We start from the raw sequence: 25,456 nt of genomic DNA on the forward strand, positions 1-25,456 counted from the left end.
TGCATTTCTTGTATAAGGCAACTTCATGGTTGATTTCGAGGTCGACTTCCAGCCGGCCTCTTTTCACATGTAACTTTCCTGGTGAACTGTGTGTGACATTTGGGTGTGAAATAAATCCAGATTTCACAGTGTGTGCCACTTTTTGCTTCACATGCTCAGAGTATTTCCACCTCCATAATTAACAGGTGTTCTTTTCATTAAATTCATTTATCTCCAACATTTGGCCTATCCAGGTAAGACTTCTTTCTGTTCTTTCTGATGATTCTTCCATGTAGATCCTGTGTGTGGACTAGTGCACCACCACCACCACCACCACCACTGTGTCAGCTAAACCTTCCTGCAGCTGTTCACATTGGCTCAGCAGACATGTGCAGTTTTCTCGGCCTTCCAGATTTTCTCTTGACTTTCACAGTTTCCCATAACAGATATTTTAATGGCATTTGAATGGCGTAATCCTGACCTGCCTGCCTCACATGTCTTATAAAGGCCTGGGGCATCACTGACGTCCAAGCTTGTTCACATGACACAAATAAGGCTAATGTATCTGAAGGCTGTATGCACTTATCTCAGCTCAAAATCTGCATGATGTGAATCTCTTTCCACTGCTGTAGTTGTATTAAATCATAAATCATAATTAATTTATTTTAGAAATGAATACAACAGATTTCTTGCATGAAACAAAAGTCTAAATTTGTTTTTTATTTCAAAGATCAACAGAAAGAGAATCAAGTTTTTGGTTCTTTGGTGAAGAATGAAAACAGCACTGTTTTTTTTGTCTTCATGAACTCTTTCGGTGTCATTCATTGGTCCTTTTCAGCTGTCAGTCATGTGTGGGCGGTGTCAGCTGACAAATGATACTTCCAGTAAGTCCTCACATGCTGTACAACACAGAGTCAACAGGCTGTACGCGGAGCAGACGGAACATCACTACGACTGGATAACAAAAACAAACCCGTGGCTGAGCCCACTCTGGCCACTTTCTCAACTTTGCTCCACTTGAAAGGTCTTTTTTTCTTAGAGACGCACTTTGATAAATGGTTGTTACCAAACATTTCTACCGGCTTGGGATGTGACTTTCAGTGTAGACTTTGCGCCCAGGCGGAGCACTCCTTTCCCGGACAGATTGATTTCGTATTCGCGCACATTTAAAAAAAAAAAAAGCGAAGTTGCTACTTTTTGACGTTTGTGACATTTCATGACATTGTAACACTTTTGTCTGTTACCTCTCGACCATGGCGGAAGCGGCCCAGCAGCCACACCTGGTGGAAATCGACCCGGATTTTGAACCCTTGTCGCGGCCCCGATCCTGCACTTGGCCCCTGCCCCGGCCGGAGTTCATCAACCCGGGTGACTCCAACACGTCTTCGCCGGTGCCGTCTGTAAAGCAGGAGCCCACCGGCAACACCGAGTTCATCAACAACCTGAGCCTGCTGGAGGAGAACGAGGGCTTCGCGGAGCAGAATCTGTCCGAATCTGTCATCCTCTGCACTGATTTCCAGTGTCGGGAGAACTGCGTCCACCAGCAACCTCCACAGCAGCAACATCAGCAACATCAGCAGCAGCAGCACCCGAACCCGCAACTGCCGCATCAGCAGCAGCAGCAGCAGCAGCAGGTGCCTCTGCTCTCCACCCCGGTGGGCTCCTCGTCCTCGGCGGCGGCGGCCGCTGCTGCAGCCGCTGCCCAGAGGAAGAGCAGCTCCTCCCGGCGAAACGCATGGGGGAATATGTCATATGCAGACCTCATAACCAAAGCTATCGAGAGTTCTCCTGAGAACCGACTAACTCTTTCTCAGATTTATGACTGGATGGTGAAGAGTGTGCCTTATTTTAAGGACAAAGGAGACAGCAACAGCTCTGCAGGCTGGAAGGTAGGCTTTTTAAACTTCCTTCTGTGTGTGTGTGTGTGTGTGTGTGTGTGTCCACATCATGTTTGGCCTGTGAGTGCACAGTTACTCAGTGCGGAGTTGTGGTGTTTGTGGTACTTTACAGGGACCTGATTGTGCTTTATTCTTTGTTTTTATCTCCTGTGGTATCACTCCAGCGCGCCTCCAGGGGGTTTCTAGCCTGTCTGTGGTAGTTATTAAATCACTTTATTGTGATCATGTAATGCTTTTTGGTCAGGGCTGTTTATTTTTTTTTTTATCTTCATCATTATCTATCCTCATCATCTGTACCATCATTCTTGCAGAGACTTCTGAGACTTTCTGCTCTGACAATAGAGCATGCATGAAGGGTTAAGTGTGCTAAGTTGTTTATCATTTTTCTCCCATCCTTGGTCACGTGAAACTAAGTCTCCCTACATTGTTATCTATTCAGTTCATGGCAATTTAAGTAAACTGACCAATTGCTACCATCACCTTAGACAGTCATCTGACTTCTCCCTGCATTATGTGATGAGTCTCCTGACTCACAGGGTCTCTCTCTCTCAGGGTACTATTCATACAATGCTTAGATTGCAGCAGCTCTTTTCTGTCTGGAAATAAGATTTATTTTGTTTTTATTTATTTTTCCCCCTATTTTAGAGGCCTTGAATGAAGCCGTATTCATATGAGATACTAGAAGCATTCATGTGTCCAAAACATTACACAAGAAGGGGGACTCAACATTTCTGATGTGGTGTGACAGGCCCTCCCACTGAACACTATTGAAGGGCGTAAACCTCCCATTGGAGACACATAGTTTCAGTGGTGTCTGACAATAAATTAATGACAGTCTACTCTCGCAGCAGGAAATCATATTGAGCCTGTAGCCACACAGTGAGAGATTTATTACGGCTTCCCTCTGTTATAGGCTGTCTGGGTCGCCGATGAAATTTAAAGCGGCTGTGGACTATTTTTTTATTTTTTTTTTTTGGTGTCTTTCCCTGTCGCAGAGAGCAGGCTATTATGAGTCATGTGCTAAGAAATGACACATCCACGTCAGTCTTAAATGCCAGAGAGAGAATTTCTTTTTTTAGTTCTGATCTGATATTTTTTACTCATTAACATATTTTACCCACAAACACAAGTTTTCAGAAACACCCTGTTCCATATTCATCCATCTGACCTCCGTGTTTACAAAAAGCACAAACTCATTCTGAGCTGTCAAAATGCAGTCGCGTCAAGTCGGACTAAATGAGAGTGGAAAAACCCTTCAGTGTAGTGGAATAGGGACAGTAAACAGCAGGTACTGGACAGATGTGTTGCTAAGGTGGTCATGTTGTCTAAGTAGGTTTGGTCATCACACATATTTTTAGTACTTTCCATGGTTCTGTGCTGTTCTGTGGCTTCGTAGCGTTTAATGCTATCCGTTCTGGCAAACTAATGGTGCTCCAGTCTGTGTCGACTGGGCCACTGATTGTTATTGGCTGATCGGATGACACAAAACTGTGCATGGCAACCCTACTAGCTGTCCAAAAACGACAATCATTTCCAAAGAGATGAACCAAAACACACAGAAATGCATATGACAAGTTTTCAAAGCTGGCACTAAGGCAGGGAGAGAGAGAGAGAGAGACAGTGGGCAACTCGGTTGATTGGCCCCCATAAATCCTGATCAGATCATCATCTAATAACCAGAGTGGCCCACAAATCAAACTTTAAATGTAATGAGCATGTCTATCCCTCTTATAAAGGTCGAGGTTTTAACTGTGTTTTCGAGCAAAGATGTCTCGCATATGCTTCTGGTTATAAAAACAAAACCAAAAAAAAAAAAACTTGTATGTGCTCTAGGGGTCAACGAAAAAGTAGTCATGGAAAAACTGATGACAAAATTAGTTGCCAATAAATTTCAGAGTCAGAAATCATCCAAGGTTCGAGGAGCATTTCACCCTTTGAACACGGAATAAAGGACGTCTGTAAGACAGACCTTGATTGACATGAGAGCACGTCCGTTGTGCTTGTACATAATCTGATTTATGCAGTCTGAAGAAGTGCCATGGATTGTTTTCTGCATAATCACTGCCTTCAGCCTAGTGTGGGTTAAAGGTAGGGTAGAAGATTTTATTGTGATTCACTTTTTGTTAAATTAGTGTAACTTCTCTTTACAATCCGATAGCAACCAATTAGTTCGGCAGTTTCGCTTTAAAATGAAGAATATGAATCATCTGTGGAAGCTATAAAACGCTAAAAACATCAGCCAATCCTCCGGGTGGACCCTGTGCGGAGTATTGGCTGGTTGTCACTCTCTTCCTGCTCTGCGTGCACCAGAGAGGTACGTGCATGATGGCCGAAGTCACAGACCGCAGCTCGTCTTCAGGTAATGCGCGTCCATGTGATTGGGAGGCGTGGCGTGGCGGAGCTCAGCCCGAGTTTACTTTCGAAATCTGGCTGACTCTCACTGAGTTTTCAAAATCTCCTACCCTACCTTTAAATGAATGACATGTTTTTAATTGAAGTATTTATCTTTAGCTAGCAAAGCTTCAAGCAAACCTTTAAAACTATTGACTAGCACAAGCTAAATAAGAGCCATCGAGTAATTGTGTGATTCATTATCTGATTTGTTGATTAAGCCAAAAAAATTGTTGTCAGTTGGTGACATTAAGTCTGACGTTGCAAGGTGTCAACGTAGATTTTAAAATGATACGAGGAGCATTTTTTTTTTTGATGAGAAAGTGGTTTCTCACTTGGTCATGTGAGTGTCAGCAGTGGTAACAGCAGCACACCTGTTAACACATTCTCACTGGTTATTCTGTAATGTGGAAGTTAATTGTCTCCAGCATCATTATCTGCAAGGAGTAGATCATTTACATTTTGTGAAGCAGGCAGCGGAGTCACTGTGACAAAGACAGAACATGTCTCTATGTCTTCATTAAAGCAGCTAAATAAACAGTGAAGTTTCTCGTGGGTCGTTCCACCCGTTTAACAGTTTGTGTGTGATTGGCAGCTTGGAGAGGGGCGCTCTGCCACCGCCTGGACTTCACTGCTTATCCTGCCATGTTGGGGGTGTAAACTGAGTAATACTGTGGGAAAGCAAAGTGCCATTCACTGCTGCAAGGGGAGTTATTCATAGAGCTCCCCTCACTTTCACGCAGGGGGGCCATCACACATTGTCTCCTCAGAGTAGACTCACTTTATTAAGCAGCCCAGACTAAAGAGAGAAGAAGAGGATGATGTCCAAATGTAAATTTTATGGTGAACCGTGAATAATGTTGTTGGCCTTTTTGGTGTGAGAAGAATCCTTATTAATTATTAGTCAACCTCTTTTAAAATGTGACCATTCTTTTAATTTTTTTTGTTATATTCAGCTTAAATAACTCTGATTTGTGTGGCTGACCTCATTCCGAAGTCACCTTGTTTGCAAAATGAGAGTCAGACAGTCAAATAAAAACCCCTCACACTGTACCCTGTAAGTCTTCATAAGTTATCACTCAGAACAGGAGCGTGAGCGGTGGTTTGTGGATCTTTCGAGCTGTAAACCTCAATGACAAAAGTCACAACTTAAATTCTTTGTTTCTAGGAAGCAGTGACTGATCATCATCTTAACATATTAGCTGTAATATCACTTGTGCTTCTGATCATTCCTCCCCCCTAAAGTGAACTGAAGCTGAAGCACATGACGTTCTCATTAGTCTATGATTAAGACTGTCTGCTCCGTAATTGTTCAAGGCCGAGATTGTTTCACAGCGCTGCTGATCCTCCGCAGTCTGAACTGAGTCACGGCAGCCAGCCTCCACACTTCTCGGGCCGTCTGTGGCAGTGTGAATTCAGAGGACAGTTGTGCCAGGTGGGACCAGCTTGGAGAAGTGGACTGGACACTGGCCCTGGCACAGGATGCCATCCAACAGGAAGGAGAACAGATGGCAGCCACGATGAATCACCGAACTCTCTCTGCAGAGCTGCTTATTTATTTCTAATATGTCCCATTCCCCAACATACTGTTCGCTTTTTTTTTTAAAGTATTTTACTCCATCTGAAGCTGTAGTGCATACACAAACTGCACCTGCAATACATCTACAGTACACACACACCTTCCAAAATATGTTTTCATGTACTTCTCTGTACGTCACTATAGGATAAATATTTGCTGTCAGCTGGTGGCTCAGGTACGCTTTGATGTCAGTATCGAGATCAATGCAGTCGGAGGTTCGTCTCTGTACACAACGCTCTCTTGACCTGAAATTCCTCAGCCTACGCTGGTAAACACAGATCTCAAAACAAACTGTGCCGGATCAGACAAACACACGTAGGTCCGAGCAGATTGTACAGCATGCGACACAAGGGTCATTACCATGTCGATGCACCCATTGACTTCAGTCCCTCTCAGTCGTACGGTAAACATGTCGAAAGAGGAAAAGGCTCACAGAGGTTGGTGAAGCATACATGGCATGAAGTGGATTTATTGATAATCATAATGCAGTTTGTGTTCCTCAGGACCCGACAGTAGCTAAACCATGAGGGAGTTTTACACCCTCTGATTGAAGCTTGTTTGTTGTGCTGCTGTTTGTTCTGCCAATAACTGATGTGATTTGTGCACTGAATTTAGTTACTTCACAGCCAGTCAGCTTAGCAGAGACTCAACAATTGATAGACAGATTACGTGGACAACCTGGCCTGTTTGCTGGCCACAGCTTTGTCTGGCCCATTAAGCATTTGTAAAGTCTGATGAGGGGTGATGAGTTCAGGAGTCAGGTGGCCTTGAGGTCAGCAGAAGCGAGTCTTTCCACACCAATATGGACTATAAAAACTGTGAGCTTTCTGTGTGCCATCTTGTCCAGAAATGATTTATAACAAGCTAAAGCTAACAGGAATGCCACATTGGCCTGGCACTAACAATGGAGCAACCAGAGAGTTTCTGTTAGCTTGTGCTGTGTTCTTTAAACTGATTTATAATTAGGTTTTTGAGTCACATTGTTTCATTTCATTAGCTGTAATTGTAGTTAACCTCGCAGAGGTTCATGTTATGTAAACTGTATGTGTTTCCATGAACGTCAGGAATATATTTCAAATAAAGAGAGAAGCTGATCATTAAGGCTCAGGACATTTTAATTCTCCGGGTCTGAGTCTGTATTGGTGAGACAGAAAGCTGGATGGAACAGCAGCCCTGAACACACACACACCTCTCACCCCCCCCTGAGGTAGTTGAGGAGTCCAACCTTGGCATTGCCCCAAGACATGAGGGGCAGCTGTGTTTCTCAGGCAAAGAGCTAAAGGAGCTCTCCTCACCCTCCTCCCTATTTCCTGCCTGCCTCTCCATTCCTGGTTTTCTGCCTCAGCACAAAACGTGGCCACACTCTTCGTTTTGAAGGGTTACTGGACCCCCCGGGGTCAAAACCTCAGGAGCTTTCTGTCTTCAGAGAAAAAATTAAGAGATAAAGAAAAGGGTTCAGCAGAGATCCAGAATGCTCTAAGGTCAGCCTGGGTGACACTTGTTAGGAGTTGCATAACAAGACATTTACTGGAATCAGGGAGCCGCAGGCCAAAGTCTGGTGCCACTGGTTAGTCAGCGGAACTGTGAGGCACTGTGTTAGAGATATGTGGGACGTTAGTCTCGTGTATGTAGTGTGTGTGTGTGTGCACACATAACCTGGGCCTCATAATTAAAGCCCTGCTGCTGGCAGATGCACAAACACGAAGGCAGACAGACAGGCCGACACAGGGAACATTCCTGCGCAGGCTTTTATATCTTTTTTATTGTGGCGTGATATTCTGTCTCTCCCCATCTGATTTTAATCCAGGATCTTCTTACTATTCTCCTTCACTTTCTGTATCACTTTGAAGTGCTGATTCACCACAGTTGGCACACCAGGGCTGTTAAAAAGGTGCTGTAAGTACGGAGGATAACTACCTGTTTAATCTGCTCCGTCTAGAACTGCAGTAATGATTATTTTCATTGTCAGATATCCTCAAAACACTAAAAAGTGAATAGAAATGTTGAGTTCTTACTCGAAGTGTGTGTAATTTCTGATGTTAAAATGATTTTTTTTTGCTGTAATTCTGCCCTTGTTTTTATGTTTTTGGACCGAGCCGGTTGGTATAAATAGGATGCAAATCACTATGTGATGTAACTGTGACCATCCATGCTGATTTGATTGAGCAACAGTGAAACTAGTAGGACCCACACATGATTTCACAACATCATGTTTTCCTTCCATCCTGCTCCACATGTGTTTACCTCTCAGCCCTGGCATCGGTGTTAGTATGACTCTCTGCTGTCTTCCAGTTTCCAATGTTGGATATTAATCAAACCTCAGCAGACTGAGGTAATAAATAGGCAGGAAAGCGGGTCACTGCTATCAGACGGTGTTCGACTGTTTATGTCTGCATGTGGTTCACGTGTGTGTTTTATTTATGGATGCAGCCATTCTGCAGCTATGAAGTCACATCACTTCAACAATTGATCCCATGTGGAGGTTCTCTCTGCTGTTATGTCTGTGTGTCTGGGGTTTTACAGTTCTTCAGAGTCTGTGTACTACAGACCGCCCCCCAAACATGCAGAACCTAATGTAAGAAAGTTTAAAGGGACCATAATGAAGATTTCTGTGGCTGTACAGAACAAATCGACCACATTGTATCTGCAGGGGGGGTTGAAGGGTTTTTTAAGGCCATATAGTCTGGGAAAAATTATGCAGTTAAGTTTTTTATGCTTCAGGAACAAAGAGGAATTTTACAGAGAAACTGTCTGAATACATTTTAAAGACATGAATACTGTATGAGAACAGAAAAAGAAAATTTGGCCTCATTGCTCTGCTGCTGAATATGAAACTCTCCTTATTGGATTCATTTGGATTTATTCAGCTATTTCACAACTAAAAGTACCAGTAACACAAAATCCACAGTAATAAATGAATATTTTTACATGTTACATTTCAGCTTTGGTGCATGTTTATAAGAAGTTACAGTATGAGGTGAAAAAATGATTTAATGCCAATACAAACTCATCCAGCTGGGTAATTATTTACGTATAGATGTCCTATTGATTTCAACAAGGTTGTTAATGTCTTACTGACATCCATTAAGGTTAGCTGATGTTAGGCATCGCTGCTGTCAATCTAACCGATACAGTACACACGTTAACTCATTTTGTGTTTGTTGAGGTGCCTCCTCAGGCCACATGTCCACACACCTCATCACTTCTTCTTTTCCTCTTTGATGTTTTAAAGGTAGGGTAGGAGATTTTGAAAACTCAGTTAGAGTCAGCCAGATTTGGAAAGTAAACACACGCCCCTTTCTCTTGGAGCTCACCCCGAAGCCACGCCTCCCAATCACATGGACGTGCATCACCTGAAGACGAGCTGCGGTCTGTGACTTCGGCCATCATGCACGTACCTCTCTGGTGCACGCAGAGCAGGAAGAGAGTGACAACCAGCCAATACTCCGCACAGGGTCCACCCGGAGGATTGGCTGATGTTTTTAGTGTTTTAAAGCTTCCACAGATGATTCATATTCTTCGTTTTAATGTGAAACTGCCGAACTAATCGGTTGCTATCGGATTGTAAAGAGAAGTTACACTAATTTAACAAAAAGTGCATCAGAATGAAATCTCCTACCCTAACCTTTAATCCAGATTTGGTGCTCATAATTTGGCTCATAGAGTTAAGTAAATCTAAACTACAGTCTGCATTGTGTGTCTGTGCAGTTGCATGTTACAAATGAAAACTGTGTATTAACTACATTTTGAATATATGAAGTAGATCGGATTACAACATGATGTGAATTATTAAAAAAAAAAAAAAAACAGCAGGAATCAGGGTAGCTTGAGTTCAAAGCTGTGACATACAGGAGCTGCAGCCACAGCTGATAACTTCACACTCTCTTCACCTTTTATCTCTTTGGAAAGGACACTGGAAAATCCCTTCAAGTGCCTCTTTCATTTTGCAGTTTCAAACAAATCAGGCCAAACGTGCACATGGGTGTTTCCACCCACCTCAGACGCTGGCATCGCACAGCAGTGCTGCGCTCCTGCCAGAGGTCTGTTTTGTCAGTTCTTTTTTTCTGGCTGGAGCCCAGAGACAGATCATTCAGTGTCCAATAACTGCACAGCCTGTGCAAGTGATACACAAAAAAAAGATACCAGCAGCAGAGTGGGGCTTCATTCAAGAAGAAGAAGGAGCGCTGCCCACGCAGGCTGCTTTACGCTACAGTTGAAAGTATGAAGTTGACTTCCAGTGCAGTTGTCAGGTAAACAGTCATTTAGGATGAGTCAGAATGTTTAGTTTTTTTTTGCTTCTGAGTGCTGGTTTGGTAGTAGTGGGCTGAGAGCATGTGATTGTTTGTTTTGGCAGTGGGTTTGCCCAGGCACGGCAGTTTGTTTCACAAAATATGTTGTTGCCCTGTATGCTATCACAGCCTCTCATCAGTCAGAAAAAAAAACTGTGGTTAGAAAAAAATCTCCTGTGGGGTTAACAGGAATACCTCTGCATTGTTTATGGTGTGAGAAGAGGAACTGCTGTATGGATTTTTAATAATTTCACCATTCAGTGAGAAGTGAAAGCCTCAACGCTTCGTCACATGTGAAAAATGTTGTGTCCCGTGTGTGTGTGTGTGTGTGTGTGTGGACTGGCTGGAGACACACAAGGAGTGGAGCAGAGCAACACTTTTATAGGGCCGCTCACTGCTGAGGGCCCCAAACCACAGGCATTACCCAGACCCACATTGTTGTGCAATTCCTGCCCTAAAGCGATTATGCACGGTGCCTGTCAGACTGGGCCGGCATTATCACACCATCATACACTCATTCAGGCCCTCTATTACATACACGAATGCTCATTGGAGCTCTGCAGCCGGCTGCCGCGGGTGGAAATTTAAATCCACGCCTCAGTCAGAAGCACTGCTACGACTGTACGTCTGACAGCAGGTTCTCTGCTCCTGATGTAACTGGAACTAAAAGTTTGTTTCAAGGCTGACGTTTAGATTGTTACTGCAATTAGATGTCACTTGACATCACCTAGCGCAATTAGATTTGTGGTATCTAGGACAGTGTTTATCAGTCCATATGTCTATGTTAGTCCTTTTTACAAAAGGTGCTGCACTGTCTCTACTTTCCAGTGTGGCTCTAGTGTTGGATTCAGGGTAATGCAGCAGGTCGATTTGATGTGTTAACACTGCATAAATTCAGGTTTTTACCTGATTATTCATCGTGCTTGTCAGGAATCTTACTAACGTTTGCTCCAAAGATGAGAGTCCGGTAAGAATTTCACAAATTCTCAGTTTGTAAAATATGTATAATTCTGGCTAAAACTGAGCGTTCCCAGCAAAAAATACAATGTGTCACCCACTAAAAATAATTCAGCCAGTCTTTAAAGACGCGTCATTCATCATTTCTCTGTCTGAACTGTTGAACGACCTTCGAAAAAAATGAATGTCAGCACACGCCGCTGTGAACGCACAAAAAATCTCTTCTAGAAAACGTTATCTGTTCCACCTGCTCGTCTCCCTTTTGAGAGATATGCAAATTTCAACCCCCGGCTGACAGGAAGTGGGTGCTTTGAAAGCAGTACAAGGTATGCAGTTACCACGGTGGTGATGTCATGAGGAGAGGAAGCAACACCGAGCGTGACGGCGGGTTCTTCCTCTTCCAGTGTTTCCTTCATTTTTTTTCTTCCTCTTGTGGAAGTCAATCAGAGCTATGTAAACATTTCAAATTCTCCAAATACTCAGATAACAGATGCTGTGGTTCACACATGACATTAAGAAGCTTAACATTACAATTTATTCTTTTGTAAACAGAGTCAAAGTGAATGCTGAAGCGAGACTTCCTGCCCCGGGCCTGCACTGGTGCCAGCTTTCTAATGGCTCTTTTAACCATTATGCCAAGTACAGGTCTTGGCTGTTGTAATGTCACCTCTTACTAAAAATGTGACCAAGAATTCCAGTCTAGATTCACCTAGAGAGGGAAAAACATCAACGTAGCTGTCCTCCAGACACTTTTATAAAGCATAGCATGCTGAATATATACTGACACGGTGTCTTCTGATGTTGGAGGGCAAGGCCGAACAACAAGGACACTGGTGATAATGAAGTGATAAACAGCAGTTTATTTACATTAAACTACATTCCTTTGCCATTTCTATTGGAGATAAGTCACCGGTTGTTGTTATAACATCAGATTAAAGTCGCTCAATTTATGTAAGGTTATTTTCTTGTCAATTATTTTCTTTTCACCTATTTAAAAAAACCTTTCTTTGCAGGAATAATGGTTCCTTTTGTGTTTTTCCTTGAAAACAATTATGTGACATGACTCATGTTTATTTTAACACTGGAAAACGGGTAAGTGCACTACAGCAACACAGAGGTGCCGACATGCTGCACATGCTGCTTAAAAGCGTCAGGATGGATGCAGCAGCAAAAATCCGTCACCCCTTTTTGGTAACTGTTGATAAACAGGATGAGTAATTGTAGCAAGTCACTTCTTACACAACATGTTCTGCTCCTACAGACTCATTGTTATGCCCTATTTTCCACATCTGTGTGTAGGTACATATATATATATTATTTTGCATAAAAACATCCTGCAGCGTGTTATATTTTAGAAATGCTGTTACGCTACAGTGCCATCGAAAAATGTCGAGATTAATGGCTGCAGTCACTATAAAAACACTTCTGGGATATCCCTGTGTTTGCTAGTTTGAACTAGGGTAACAAGGGTATAAATATAACCACCACCACCCCCCACCCTGCACGTCCAGCGGTGGGTCAGGCCTACGGACGCAGGCCGCCACACAGGCACCCAGCAGTGGTCCACACACTGCATCTTTATCCAGGCAGAGCGAGGCAAGCGGCCCAGCCCAGTCGCTGCTGCCGATCGGAGGCAAAAAATATCCCCGCTCCACAGACACAGCTCTGTGCATTCACAGACTCACATTGTGTTGCACATAGCAACACATGCACATATTTTAGCATGGTAAGCTTAGCCAGCACAACTCGGTCCCTGTCTATGCACATGAGCTGCGTGCTGCTCGAGTCTGAGTCAGGAAATCAGCGAGAAAGAGAGGGAGAGGGGAACAACATGTAAACTCCAAACTCCACAAGCTCCCATGGCTGCTGCTGACATGCTGCTGGGACATTATTCCCGACAACAACATATGTACAGAAAATAATACAAAATGTGAATGATGCACTTCACCTCTCATCAGTGTAGCCAGTGTAGTCTGTATGGGATTTATTGCCATTAACCACAAAAACTTTTCCTATTTAGCCTTTTTTGGTCAGTCAGTTGCTTTTAGAGCCTCTGTAGTAAGTCAACAAGGGACCAGAGTTGGGGAAAAAAAACATTTACAAGATCAGTAGTGGGAAAAAAATGCATGCATCAAAAGAATATACACCAAAAACTGATGATTTATGGAAAGGCGTTGTTGTCCATTTGTTCTCTTTTGTAAATCGAGTAAAGGGGACATGTTGATGGCTTGAACCAGAGCAGCGACAGGCACAGTGGAGTTTACAACAAATTAGTGTGAAAAAAATACATTGTGTGTTTTAGTTCAGTCTTATAGAGGGACCAACAACAGACGTAGCCTCAGCTCCACACCTCCTTGTGTAAGACTCCTCGTTAAAAAGAAAGAAAGTCTCCTTTCACAGATCTGGAGCTCCCGTCAGGCTCATCTCTGCTGTGATTATCACATTATTTAATACTTTTTCTCTTGTTCTACAATCTGAGGTGACAGACATATTGGTGACATGTCCACAAAGCTGGTAAACGGCTTTTCGTACTGACAAACAAATTTGTAATTTAACATAGAAATCAAAATTGTTTCTTTTCATTGACTGCTGTACATCAATAAGGCTCAATGTGCTCCACTGAAGGATGTGAAACTTTGCCAAGGCCTGACCTGTCAAGTGTCAGACCTGACCAAAATACAGGAAATGGCAGATGATTAATTATTCTGTCACCATCTTTTTGTTTGGATCTGTCACGAGGTCAAAACTTAAGTGGGGAAACGGTCCCGAGATGTACAGTAAGATCTTTATCCACCATTGTAATCCTGCTGGAAAACCCTACCTGGACAAGGCCCCCCACTCTTTTCCTTTTTCCTCTTGTTTTGCCCAGTCAGACTATAGAGTTTTGATTAGGAAGTTGTGCCTCTTGAACCCACTGCTTTCTCCAGCTATGCTCCATCACTTTGCTCCTACCAGCCTCTTCTCATTTTGCATAGAAAACCAGAGGCATCAGTGGGATCAGTATCAGGACCGGCCAGCTCTTCCTGTGCGGATACAATGCAGCAGGAAGCTCGCTAATAGCCACTCTGCCACTCAGCCTACCGTCGCTCGTCTCACACTCTTCATACGGTGATGAAAGATCTGTGTCAGTGGCTTTGCTGAGTCTCACCGTATGCGCTGAACTGCTCGCAGACTAGTTATCATTTGTCTGCAGCGTCTGTGAGACCAATCAATCTTCAGCTTAGCCAATCAGACGTCCAAGTTCATCTGAGTGTGTGTGTGGAGGGAGGAGGAGGGGGGGGGGGGTTGCAGAGGATTGTGAAAAGGCGATCTTGCCAAGAGGCCGTCAGTAAATACATTTGCAGACAGATTTGCTCCTGCATGACTTGCATTTTCTGCCTTTCCATCTGCATTTTATGATGGTCGTATAACTCAGCATTTGACAATGAGCATTTTGAAGAGGTACTTTCCTGGAAGGCATTGACTGCTACTTGGAATCATAGAGCTCTAAAGTGAATTTGAGTTGAGTTGCACAGTGAGCGCTCTGTGTCCTGGTCTCTCTTCCCTCTCTTAATTTATTGGAAGTTGGCGTCAGCGAGTGTGAAACACAAGTGAGCGATCAGCTGTGGAAGTAGTGTACATGTCCCAGAGGAGCAAAGGAAGAGGACGAGGGAGGGTTTAGAAGAAAGGGGGTGGGATGGAGGGAGAGGGCAGAAACAACCTATTTCTGGTTCGTACCATGTCCTAGGGTCAGTTTCCATTTTTAATCCAGGACTCTTTTTAAAAACAGAAATTGTGGCAAAACAGATTTCTTTTTATATCTCTGCTAACAGTGACACGTTTATGCTTTCCTGACCAGTTCAACCTGAGGCGCTGTGCTGTGCTGCTCGGCTGCTACGCAACATTAATAACAACAATCATTTCCTTTTCTCCAGACTGTTTAAACGGAGGGTGTAAATAATAAAGAAGGCCCAAGGCCTTACATTTCCTGTGCTGGGCTTTTTATTTCCACTGCCCCTTTATGATCATTGCTTTATTGACTTTGGTAAATAGGTCAGTGATTATCATCGCTGGTCAGTTCAATATTGGTGCTGATGATAACCTATCAAACTGCAAACACATGAAGTCATCACAGTCTGTTCAGATTGCTTTGTGAATGTGGTGAATGTGTATTGCTTTATTTTTTGGCACACGTGTGTAACATTTATAGTTTTTTACAGGCAATATGGCTAAATATAAATACACAAATAAATAATAAATAATAATAAAATAAAAATAATAATAAATGACACAAACATCACATAAATCAACATGTGCCAAATAAATAACATGCATATAAATGCATAAATCTGCCAAATTCAGCAAAGACAAACAGCTACAAGCCTGATTCTTATCACAGGCTGGGTAATGACTGAACGTATTATTATTTATTTCTGTCCTTTAAAGTGTGGTTTGCACCAGAAAAGACATTACAACACACACATTACTAATTAAAGGACCAGTGTGTTGTATATGGCAGCATCTAGAGGTGAGGATGAAATTCACTTGTGGATCACCCCTCTGTCACCCAAAGGGGAATCTGACTGACAGCATGTGTGCATTCTCACCTGGAGCTGTGTGTTCAGCCCTGTGCTTTTGTTAAGTGGGCAGACATGCTGAGCTGGTGTTAGGTTAATGACAAGTTTGCAGGTCTTCTGTCTTAACCACACTGCTCCGTCTCTGCCAAACTCAGCACAAAAAAAATAACTCCAGACGTGACCAAGCTGCAGTTTTAGGGCAACTTACTCAGGTGGTTAGAAAAGGTGCACATGCGACATAGGCTGGCCCCCAAAGCAGACGTTACACGGAAAATTACAGTGCGAGAGCACACCTACTGCTAATGTAGGAGCTTGGGTATCAAAAGTTGACGATGTCTGTTCAGGACAGCACCGTTTTTCTAATGAGCTCAGTGGAAATAGTGCAGGGAAACCACATTCATTTTCATCTGCTTCGTATCTCTGGTAAATGTGTGTGAAGCTATAACTGCTGCTGTGTGAGATCATACCTGCTGCACGCTTTCAGTCAGTACAGAGGGAGCACAGCCGCTCTTTATACGTCAAGATGTATGGTCTTTGCAGTTGAGGTTTCACTTGTGGCTTCACTTGATTCAAAGCAGCACTGCATGTAGGTGGTGTTGCGCTCTTGTGGGGATTTTTTCATTAAACAAGTTGACATTTGAGCAGCACTGAAAGCGTGAGCGCCTTTGGTCAGTGTGCCAGCATCTGTCTGGCACGCTGACTCCACTTTTCTGCAGGTACATGGCTGCACTGTGCACAAGAAAAAGAGGGATGAAAGGGAAGGAAACAGGTTGAGGGAGGGGGAAAAGGGGAAAAATAGGTGAAAAGGAAAGGACATTTAAAAAAAAAAAAAAAAAAACAAGACACAGGCGAGACGTAAGGAGAAGGAATGAAGCAAGGCAAGGGTGATGTACTGAACAGTGTGGCCTTTCAGTAGTGCTGCCAGTGAGGGAGTTTAAATCAGCACAGTGTGTTCTTTACTGATCCAAGCCCACTCTCACACACACAAACCCTCTTTCTCAGCCCACACTCCAAAACACATTCTCCTGTTCTCACACCACCCAGACGCCCAATACTACAGCCACTTGTTGAGTCATGACGTATCCAGTCGTGTAATTCAGTTTCAGCAGTCACACGACAAAGTGAACATTACTTTCATTTAATGAATATAGTGTGACATAGCGCCTGTTGCTAAACATAAACTCATTTGGCAGTTGGTGAGTGTGTGTGTCTGGGTGTGTGGAAGGGGGGGGGTGGTAAAATTTGCGGTGTCCACTTGGCTCGCGACTGCGCTGCTTCGCATTCCATGCCTTCTTTCCTGCGCTCACCGACCGCCATGTTTCCTGTGAGACAGGAAGTTAGCTCTGTTTCCTGTCACAGTCCTCTTTCATGTGGTCACTTCCTTGTGTTTTGCCATCGCCGCTCTGTTCTGTTGACTCAGTGAATGGAGCTGGTGCTCCTCACGGTGGGCTCAGGAACAACAATGACACATTTTATGTATCACTAGCCTTCAGGCACACAGTATTGTCAGGTTATTGTGATTTTTATCTTTCAATTTTTTTGGCATTATCGTTTTTGTTTGTCATTTTTTTTGTGGGAAGAGACAAAAAAAAAAAAACTGTTATTGTCACATTTTTATACCACAGGAGATACGGCTGTCCTCCAGCAACAGTAATCAGGGTTCAGTCCTGTGAAATTGTGGGTTTTGTAACCTTGCTGAGGAATGTTGATTGTGATGGCTGCCTGGCTGGGAATCCTGCCTTTACTGTTTCCTAAGAGATACGAACAAGTTGGCTGTGATTACAATTGAACTTTGCACACAGTGATTAGCTGGAATGTTTAGATTCCTGTGTACTGCAGCCAGAGATAAGTCAGTGTCGCACACAGTGTCTCAGGATCCAAAAGAAACAAAAGAAATCATTTCAAAAAGTGTGTCTTTACCTCTGACTGTATCCATGTGCGTGTGCTTATCACCCCGGATAGCGTGTGTTTTCACCGGCTGCACTACAAAATCAGAACCATACTTGTGCTGCTGTTTGTCGCACTGCCATCCCACAAAAAACATAAGCTGGCAGTCGCACACACACACACACACAAACACAGTGGGAGACGAGGCTTTTCCATTGGCCCCGGCAGACACCCTGAGCCACACTCCCCACACGGCACACCAAGTTCTGCCGAGTTCTGGTATTTCCCATCAGAGCAGTTTTTATGACCGTTTGCTTGCACTCCCTCTCTTGCATCGGTACTTTTTTAACCTAAAATGTTGTGGATTGGCATCATCACACCCTCACTGTGAAACCAGAGTCGCCCAAGTAGAGGCCTTAGCTGTGGATTTCTCCTTCCTGTCATCAGGATGATATAGGGCTGTAACAGGACATCCCGGCGTCTGTGCACACATTGCAGTCATTCCTCATTGCTGCACAGCTGAAATCAGCAGCACTTTTTAGCAGTCATGGGAAAGAGAGGCTCATGACCAGACTTTACTCCTCGCCTTTTGTCATAGCTACCGATGTGCAGGAGGAGAAGGAGGAGGAGGAGGGAGAAAAGCATTTGCTAGGCTAATCAGTGAAGGGCTGTCACGTACCTCAGATCATGCAAACTAGCCCGAGACTATTGGCTGAGGCAGTCGGATCATTTGATTCAGAGGTAATTACATTCATTTGTAAAGGACCAGTGTTCGCACAGGCTCTCATGTGCCCTAGAGGCTGAGGTCCTCCAGTAACGCAAAGGAGCAAGGAGAGAGGAAAAGTAAGGACATGTAGGACAGAATAAAATGACACCCAGGAAGATGAATAATGTAATATTTTATAGTCAATTATTATCAGAAATTGAACCATAATTAGGAAACAAATGTGTGGTTATTCGAGAAAAAACAATGATAATCCAGCTCAGTTTGTCCTTCAAACTTTATGTAGTTATTCAGATTCATGAGCTAATAAATTGCTATCATGTTGCTTTGTGGGAAACAACAAGATGCCGTGTTTTGAATCACCTTGTGAGGCAGCTGTGTTCTCCAGAGCTTTGTCAGATCACAAGATTGATCCATCTCCTCAGGAGTTTGGACAAATCAGCAGCTTCTTCACCTTTGATAGCCAGATAGTTCATCCAATGATCTGCCAAGTGTGTTATAAAAGTGCCTTCCTTTTGCCAAATAGCTTTCTAGGATGACCTCCCAGATGGTTCTGTGGTTTTTAAGACATATGTGCAACAACATGGGCAATATGTGCTCGTGGAAGTGTGGAATATAATGATCCGTCCTTTTTGCAGACTAAATCCTCTGCTATTGTGTCAAAAAAATTGGCAACAACAAACACAAACATTAGACTTAAGATTTCAGAATAAGAAGAGATGGTAGAGATGAGGAGAAGCAGAGGTGAAGGCAGAGCTGAGGGCAGACTGTGAACCAGATGTGAAGTGGTGACTCACAGCAGGAACAGGCTTGATGACGTTAGCCACTATGCACGCTAAGCTGTGTGTTTGCGTGTGTGTCTGTCTGTGTGTGTGCCGGGAGTTCCAGCCTTTCCTCCAAAACAACAAGCTTTACGCATGCACAGTAATGTCTGGACGTGGCTCATTACTTCACGTTAAGGTCTGGACACAAAATGATACAGAGCCAAAGTGTAAATTACTCTCTGAGGGTTAAATGGTTACTACAACAACACTTTGGGCTGATGTGGAGTGTTTTTAAAAAAAATAACAGGCTGAATTGTCCCGGTACAGTAGCAGTAGGAGAGAAATGTTGTCTTTCTTTCTGCGGTTTGCTCAGCAGACATTTGCCCAATATTCTCGCTGTTATTGTTTGCACTGTTTTTATAACGCTTCACTAGCTTCCTGCGCAAAAATTAGTTTTTCCACCGGTGGCGTCACTAAGCAACGTCAAAGCGCAGCATTAATGCGTCTGTAAGGAGGAAAGATTAGTCTGTTTCCTCCCTTTGATTCTGTGCTGGTTTAGACAAGACACGTAGTCAGGTGGAATGTGACTGTTGGTATAATGGTGATTTACAGTTGGCCCCTCTGTTTTGTAAGGGAAGGCCCATGTGTACAGTATATCTGGAGAAGTGTGTTTGTAGTTTAATCTTTGCTCTGTTCAGGATGCTTTGTGTGCGCACTGTTTTTCTGAATGGCATTCGTTTGTTGACTGACCTTAAAACCCTGCTGTCAAGCTGAGTGTGTTTTTAAAGAGAACAACCTGTACAGAGGGATTTACACACTTTTGTGAGACAGATGATCTGAGGTGTTTTGTGAAAAGGGCAAACACAACTCCTTCTCACAAAGCTTTTCTGTTTTCTACAGAACTCCATCAGACACAACCTGTCCCTGCACAGCCGCTTTGTTCGTGTCCAGAATGAAGGGACGGGGAAAAGCTCCTGGTGGATGTTAAACCCAGAGGGCGGGAAGAGTGGCAAGTCCCCGCGACGCAGGGCGGCCTCCATGGACAACAACAGCAAGTTCACCAAGAGCAGAGGCAGAGCCGCAAAGAAAAAGGTAAATAAGCCAGCAACTTAGAGCAAATGTATCAAAATACTGGTGCCTTGAGATGACATAAACTGTCTCTGGCTATGTTATGTTAAAGTATTGATGGTACACTGAGCGTCTCCTTGTCTCCCCCAGCTGTCCCTGCAGGGTGGCCCTGACGGAGGCGCAGACAGCCCGGGCTCCTACTCCAAATGGCCCGGCAGCCCTAACTCCCACAGCAACGATGACTATGACACGTGGAACAGCTTCAGGCCTCGAACCAGCTCCAACGCCAGCACCGTGAGCGGCCGCCTCTCGCCCTTCATGCCTGAGGATGACCTTGGAGAGGCAGATGTGCATATGGGCTACCCAGGCGCCTCCGGAACGAAGATGACGGCCACGCTGCCGAGCCTCACAGAGATGACGGGCTCACTGGGACACAGCTCTGAGAATGTCATGGAGAACCTTCTGGACAACCTGAACTTGCTGTCACCCAACAACTCTCAGGTTGGAGGAGGGGCGACAACCCCTGGCTCCTCCCAGTCCTCCCCCTCACCCATGATGCAACCAAGCCCTGGGTACCCCACATACAGCTCCCCCAGCATGGCTTCACAGTCCCAGCAGGAGTACCACAAGTGTGTGTACGGCCAAGCAGGGATGAACTCTCTGTCCCCTATGCCACTGCAGGGGCTGTCAGAGAGCAAGCCCAGCTTCGGACCCGGTATGGGCCAGTACAGCTGCCCAGCAGGTCTCCTGAAGGAGCTGCTGACATCAGATGCAGACCAGCACGCAGAGATGATGCCGTCAGTGGACACCGTGGTGTCTCAGTCCAGCGGAGGCTGTATGCTGCCACCATACAGCAGCACCCAGCATGCAGCCAAACTCATGGGAGGAGGGAACGGTCACCCTCACGCTCTCTCTCACACTCACCCCCACAACACACACCTCAACCAAGCACCGGCCCCGTCACCAGCTATGAATGGCCGTTTGCTCATGTCACTGAGCTACAACGGGGGTTCCGCACGCTTGCCTACACCCAAAAACCCCATGCAGATGCCTTACGGCCTCTCCAGCCACCTCAGTGGCGGAGGCATGCCCGGCGGCTTCTGTCCTCTCAACACCAACGGATACGGTCGACCAGGCCTGACGCCACCTTCACACCCGGAGAAACTGCCCAGCGACCTGGATGACATGTCCATCGAAAAGTTTGAGTTCGACATGGAGACGGTCCTCCATGACACCCTGATGGACGGGGACTCTCTGGACTTCAACTTTGAGCCAGTGGTGACCCAACAAGGTTTCCCACATGGGGTGAAGACCACCACACACAGCTGGGTGTCAGGGTAGAAAATGGTGACAGACAAAACTTGCTGTTACTGGTTAAAAAGACACAATCAGAACTCACTATCACCTGCAGTTACTGTTCCATCTACATTCCGGATCAAAAACACTTCAGCAGATCACACTGAGGACAAATCACCAGTCAAGCCCCTGAAGATAAAGTCAGGATTAATTGAGTCTGTGCAAACTTAAAGTGCCAAATGTTTTGCCTTAACACAAGAGCCAAACTGAAACACACCTCTCTGGTTCACTCACAAAGGTTACAGACACTGTAACGTTTACTGATAGCAGTGACACTGCCGACTACAGCTCATCATCATCATCAGCAGCACAATCTCTACAAGTGCACAAAGATGTTTACTGTGTGTCATCAATCCAGCTTTTTGTATGTACAAGTAATTGATTACCGGATGAATTATGCAGGTGATCTGGCTCATGGGGTTTTTTTGGACTGACATGATGAGAAGAGAGAGAGAGATCCCTTAAGATGGATCCTTTTTTTTTTGGTGATGTTACATAATGAATTACCTGAATGTACATAATGTAATCATACAGTTTGTAAAATCAGGTCTTGTGTATTTTTAAAGATTGTAAATAGTGTTTACAGAATGGAAGCAAAAATCAAGGCAGCAGAGAAAACTGGATCCGATTCTTTGAAACACGTGTCGGGCGGACAGATGTTGAGATCAATCAGGCTGTAAATTGACAATACACCTTCTGATTTCCTGTACGTAAATATATTAAGAATGTATATTGAAACGATGTAGTAGATGTTTACTAGATTTAGTATATATTTGAGGCATAAGTTATTTGTGGTTAATATAGATTTATGCTGGTGCATAATATGCACTCAGACATCAGAATTGTTCTGAGTCCTTTGTCACTCTGAACCTTAATACCACAGGGGCCTATTTATTGTGCCTAACAAAGTAGAATTTGACTGCAGGCTTGAAGGGTTTTATATTGTAAATGTCTACGGTCCAGAAGATACTCAAATCCAGCAGTCTTGAAGAAAAGAACAGTGAACTCTTTTATTTTCAGTGTCCCGCTTTCACTTTTCTGTGGAAATGTAATTTGTTATTGTTGAGGTCGCCTGAAACTTTTCAGCGCTGTGAATGTTCTACAAGGTCAAAGCAGATATTCTCAGTGCAACTGCTGTTTTCGCACCGTGGCTGAGTCAGACCTGCGGGGACAGTCATCCCGGTCGCTGCACGCTACCAGCCTGTGCTGCATTTGGGTTTTTTTTTTTTTTTTTTTTGTATTTTCTCTTTGTCTCTGGTTTTAGATTTAGTACAGAATGATTCCTCTTTTTGTCCAGAGGAGCCCTCTGATGCTGTCACTGCGAACAGCCTTACTGCTTTCACTCTGCCCCTCCTCTACCTCTTCCTATCATTATGTCTCTTCAAACATTTGACGTAATTGTAACGCGTGGCTCGATCGCCCACATAATCTTTCCCCCCCAAACCCTTCTGGACAGTTCTATTGTAGTGATTATTTAAAATTCCCAGTGAAAAGCTTCACTAAGTGTTAAACATCTGATCTTATGTTAGCATGTATATTTGCATTTTTCACACTTAATGCTGTACTAACAACAAGCATTTCAGGCTGGCAGGGACTTATTAAGCAGTCAGAAAATAGTGGCGACCTTTGGGAAAAGTCGGTAAACATGACTACTTCTTATGAAGAAGTTTCTATTCAGACTTGGTAAATAGCATGTGTCTTTGGTGACGAGTGGATAGGTCGTCTGGGGCTCATATGGCCACGGCCTTTTCATAATGTGAACACAAATATCCACAAAAATACATCTTTTCTGTGATGAAGACGAGGTTTGTCAGTCTCTTTTGAAACGTCTCGCAGGTAGCATGATCCATACGAACATCCAGTGGTTTAAAAATTAATTATGACCCTATTATAAATTATTCACAGCACAGAGACAGAATCAATCAGGATTTAATAGCAGTTAAATCACTCTAAAGCGGCTGCAGACAACTAGAGTCAAAAATATTTAGATCAAGTCACCGAAGATCCATGTTGAAGCCACATGTGTACACAGTTTGAGAGATATTTGACTTGTTAATTGCATGTTTCATCCAGAATCCACATATATCAGCAGGTGATCCCTTGTCGTCAACAACTGTGAGTGTGCAGAGTTTTATTTCAGCCATGTTCATGAGTTCTCCTCCCTCCACCAGGGTAAAAAGCTCCGTCACTGGATGAAATAAAAACCTGCACACTCACACAATACTGCATTTGCAAATACTCTTGTTTCTACTAACAAAGGTGTTTAATTAAGTTTTGGAAACGTAAAATGATTTTTTCTTTTTTAACATTTCAAAAGGCAGAGAAGCCCTTAAAGAAGCTGCTGTTTGGTTTTGTTGCCAGGTGTTGCCTTCTCTCACCCAAACATGCCAGAGTGTACTATAGCCAAATTTGCCTTTTCAAGTCAAAAGTGATATATTTAGCATTTTTATCATGTGATGTGTTCAGAACTATATATATATATTTGTGCCGGTCACTCAAGTCAGGATAATGAATCCATGTAGATTCACTAAAAGTTAAAGAGCTGTACTAAGTAAATTATATCTCTACATTTTAAATGATTGAATCTATGCATTGTATTCCTTAATTTTATGTTGCTATTGTTATATTTTCTTTTTTTCCTTGAACTTTTAACAGAGATATTTTATTGTAACATAGCGCTGTGAGATGTTAATGGTGTTGTTGTTGTCAGAACTCTTTGTTCCAGATAGTTATATGGGGAAAAAAATGAAGTTTATTTAGTAAAAAAAAAAAAAATAGATGATGCAGTGATTGATACGCTAAGCTTTTGTAAACTGACAATGTTGTTTTTATTGTATTCAGCTATACAGTTTTTAGAAAATAGCATCAAAAAGCAAATTACAGAAAAAACTATGTACATGTAAAAAGATATTGCATTTTTCAAATGAAACATGAAATATTTATTCATCAGACAAGTTTCTGCTCGATCCGCAGATTTTGGACCAATTTAAATATTGCACTTTTACTTTAACATTTTATAACAAAAGGGCTCCTCGTAACAAGAGGAAGAGTTCCCACCACATATTTTAAAATAATTTAAAAAAAAATCTGTTACATTTATACAGGATAAATTGGAACTGTGCTGTGTGATTTGCAATCAATAAGAATACGTAACTTGTTCAATATTAATGTATTAAGACCTAAATAAATGTACTTCTGTGTAAAAGATGCTTTTGATATGTCATTAATCATGTGCCTGAAGACTTTTATGTCAGCCGCTAAAGTGCGATAGTTAATCCAGACTAGCTAAAAGTTTAGGTTCGATTCTTTTGAGCCAGTGTTTCACTCTTTGTCCTTGGTCTGGGAGGAGATAAATGTAGCTCTCAGCGTAAGTTCAGTCATGAAGACATCACATCATCCACCTCTTATCTCTATCCGCTTCCCTCTCCCCCTTCACCATCCTTGCACTCTCTCTCTTTCACTGCACTGCACTCCCTTTAGTGACCACCCACATAGTCAGATATTTAATAGATGGCACCTCCCTCACCAATCAGCTGTCGATCTGTCCCTCTCCTGCCCAATCATAGCGTAGCAAGAAATTTAAAAGCCTCTGCCTCCTGATCGAATCAACTCTCCTCCACCCCTAGCACCTCCCGATCCATACAGTTCAAGGCCTCCTCTCTCATGCTCTCCTGCTTCTACACCACCACCAGGTCTAGACCTGGGGGGTCTTCTGATCAGCGGCCTCTCTGGTCGCGCTTTCCCCCCTTTTAAACGTGGACCTCACAGCGGGGTCTAGGACGCCAATGCACATTCACAATTATTGTATTAATAAATTCCTTGTTGTCTGGTCAGAAGCCACATTCTCGTCCCAAGTAATAAGCCAACTGATATTTCCAGGTGAAGTGCTTAAACTCATAGTTAAGTTAGTTGGGCTGAAATTGCAGCTATAAGTTTATGAAGTCTGTTTTGTGTTAGCATGCTAACCAGCTAGATGGGCTATAATGAGTCACTTTCAGTGTCTAGTGT

The 25,456-nt window shown here is 43.5% G+C and overlaps 1 protein-coding gene across 1 annotated transcript; it reads left to right on the forward strand.

Moving 5' to 3' along the window:
• The first annotated feature begins 876 nt into the window (after positions 1 to 876).
• Positions 877 to 24,653, forward strand: foxo1a (forkhead box O1 a). Its single transcript, XM_028418772.1, has 3 exons — positions 877 to 1,868; positions 19,925 to 20,116; positions 20,243 to 24,653. The coding sequence occupies exons 1-3, from the start codon at positions 1,233 to 1,235 to the stop codon at positions 21,431 to 21,433; spliced, it is 2,019 nt and encodes a 672-aa protein (XP_028274573.1). The 5' UTR covers positions 877 to 1,232; the 3' UTR covers positions 21,434 to 24,653.
• Positions 24,654 to 25,456: the final 803 nt, after the last annotated feature.

This window comes from Parambassis ranga, chromosome 13, assembly GCF_900634625.1.
Source record: "Parambassis ranga chromosome 13, fParRan2.1, whole genome shotgun sequence".
Classification (NCBI taxonomy): Eukaryota; Metazoa; Chordata; class Actinopteri; family Ambassidae; genus Parambassis; species Parambassis ranga.

What these genes read in the sequence shown, in the direction of transcription:
- foxo1a (XM_028418772.1), top strand. Translation starts at nt 1,233, where the DNA reads ATGGCGGAAGCGGCCCAGCAGCCACACCTGGTGGAAATCGACCCGGAT. An exon ending in ACAGCTCTGCAGGCTGGAAG is followed by an intron (nt 1,869 to 19,924) that starts GTAGGCTTTTTA and finishes TGTTTTCTACAG; the next exon opens with AACTCCATCAGACACAACCT. An exon ending in GCAGAGCCGCAAAGAAAAAG is followed by an intron (nt 20,117 to 20,242) that starts GTAAATAAGCCA and finishes TGTCTCCCCCAG; the next exon opens with CTGTCCCTGCAGGGTGGCCC.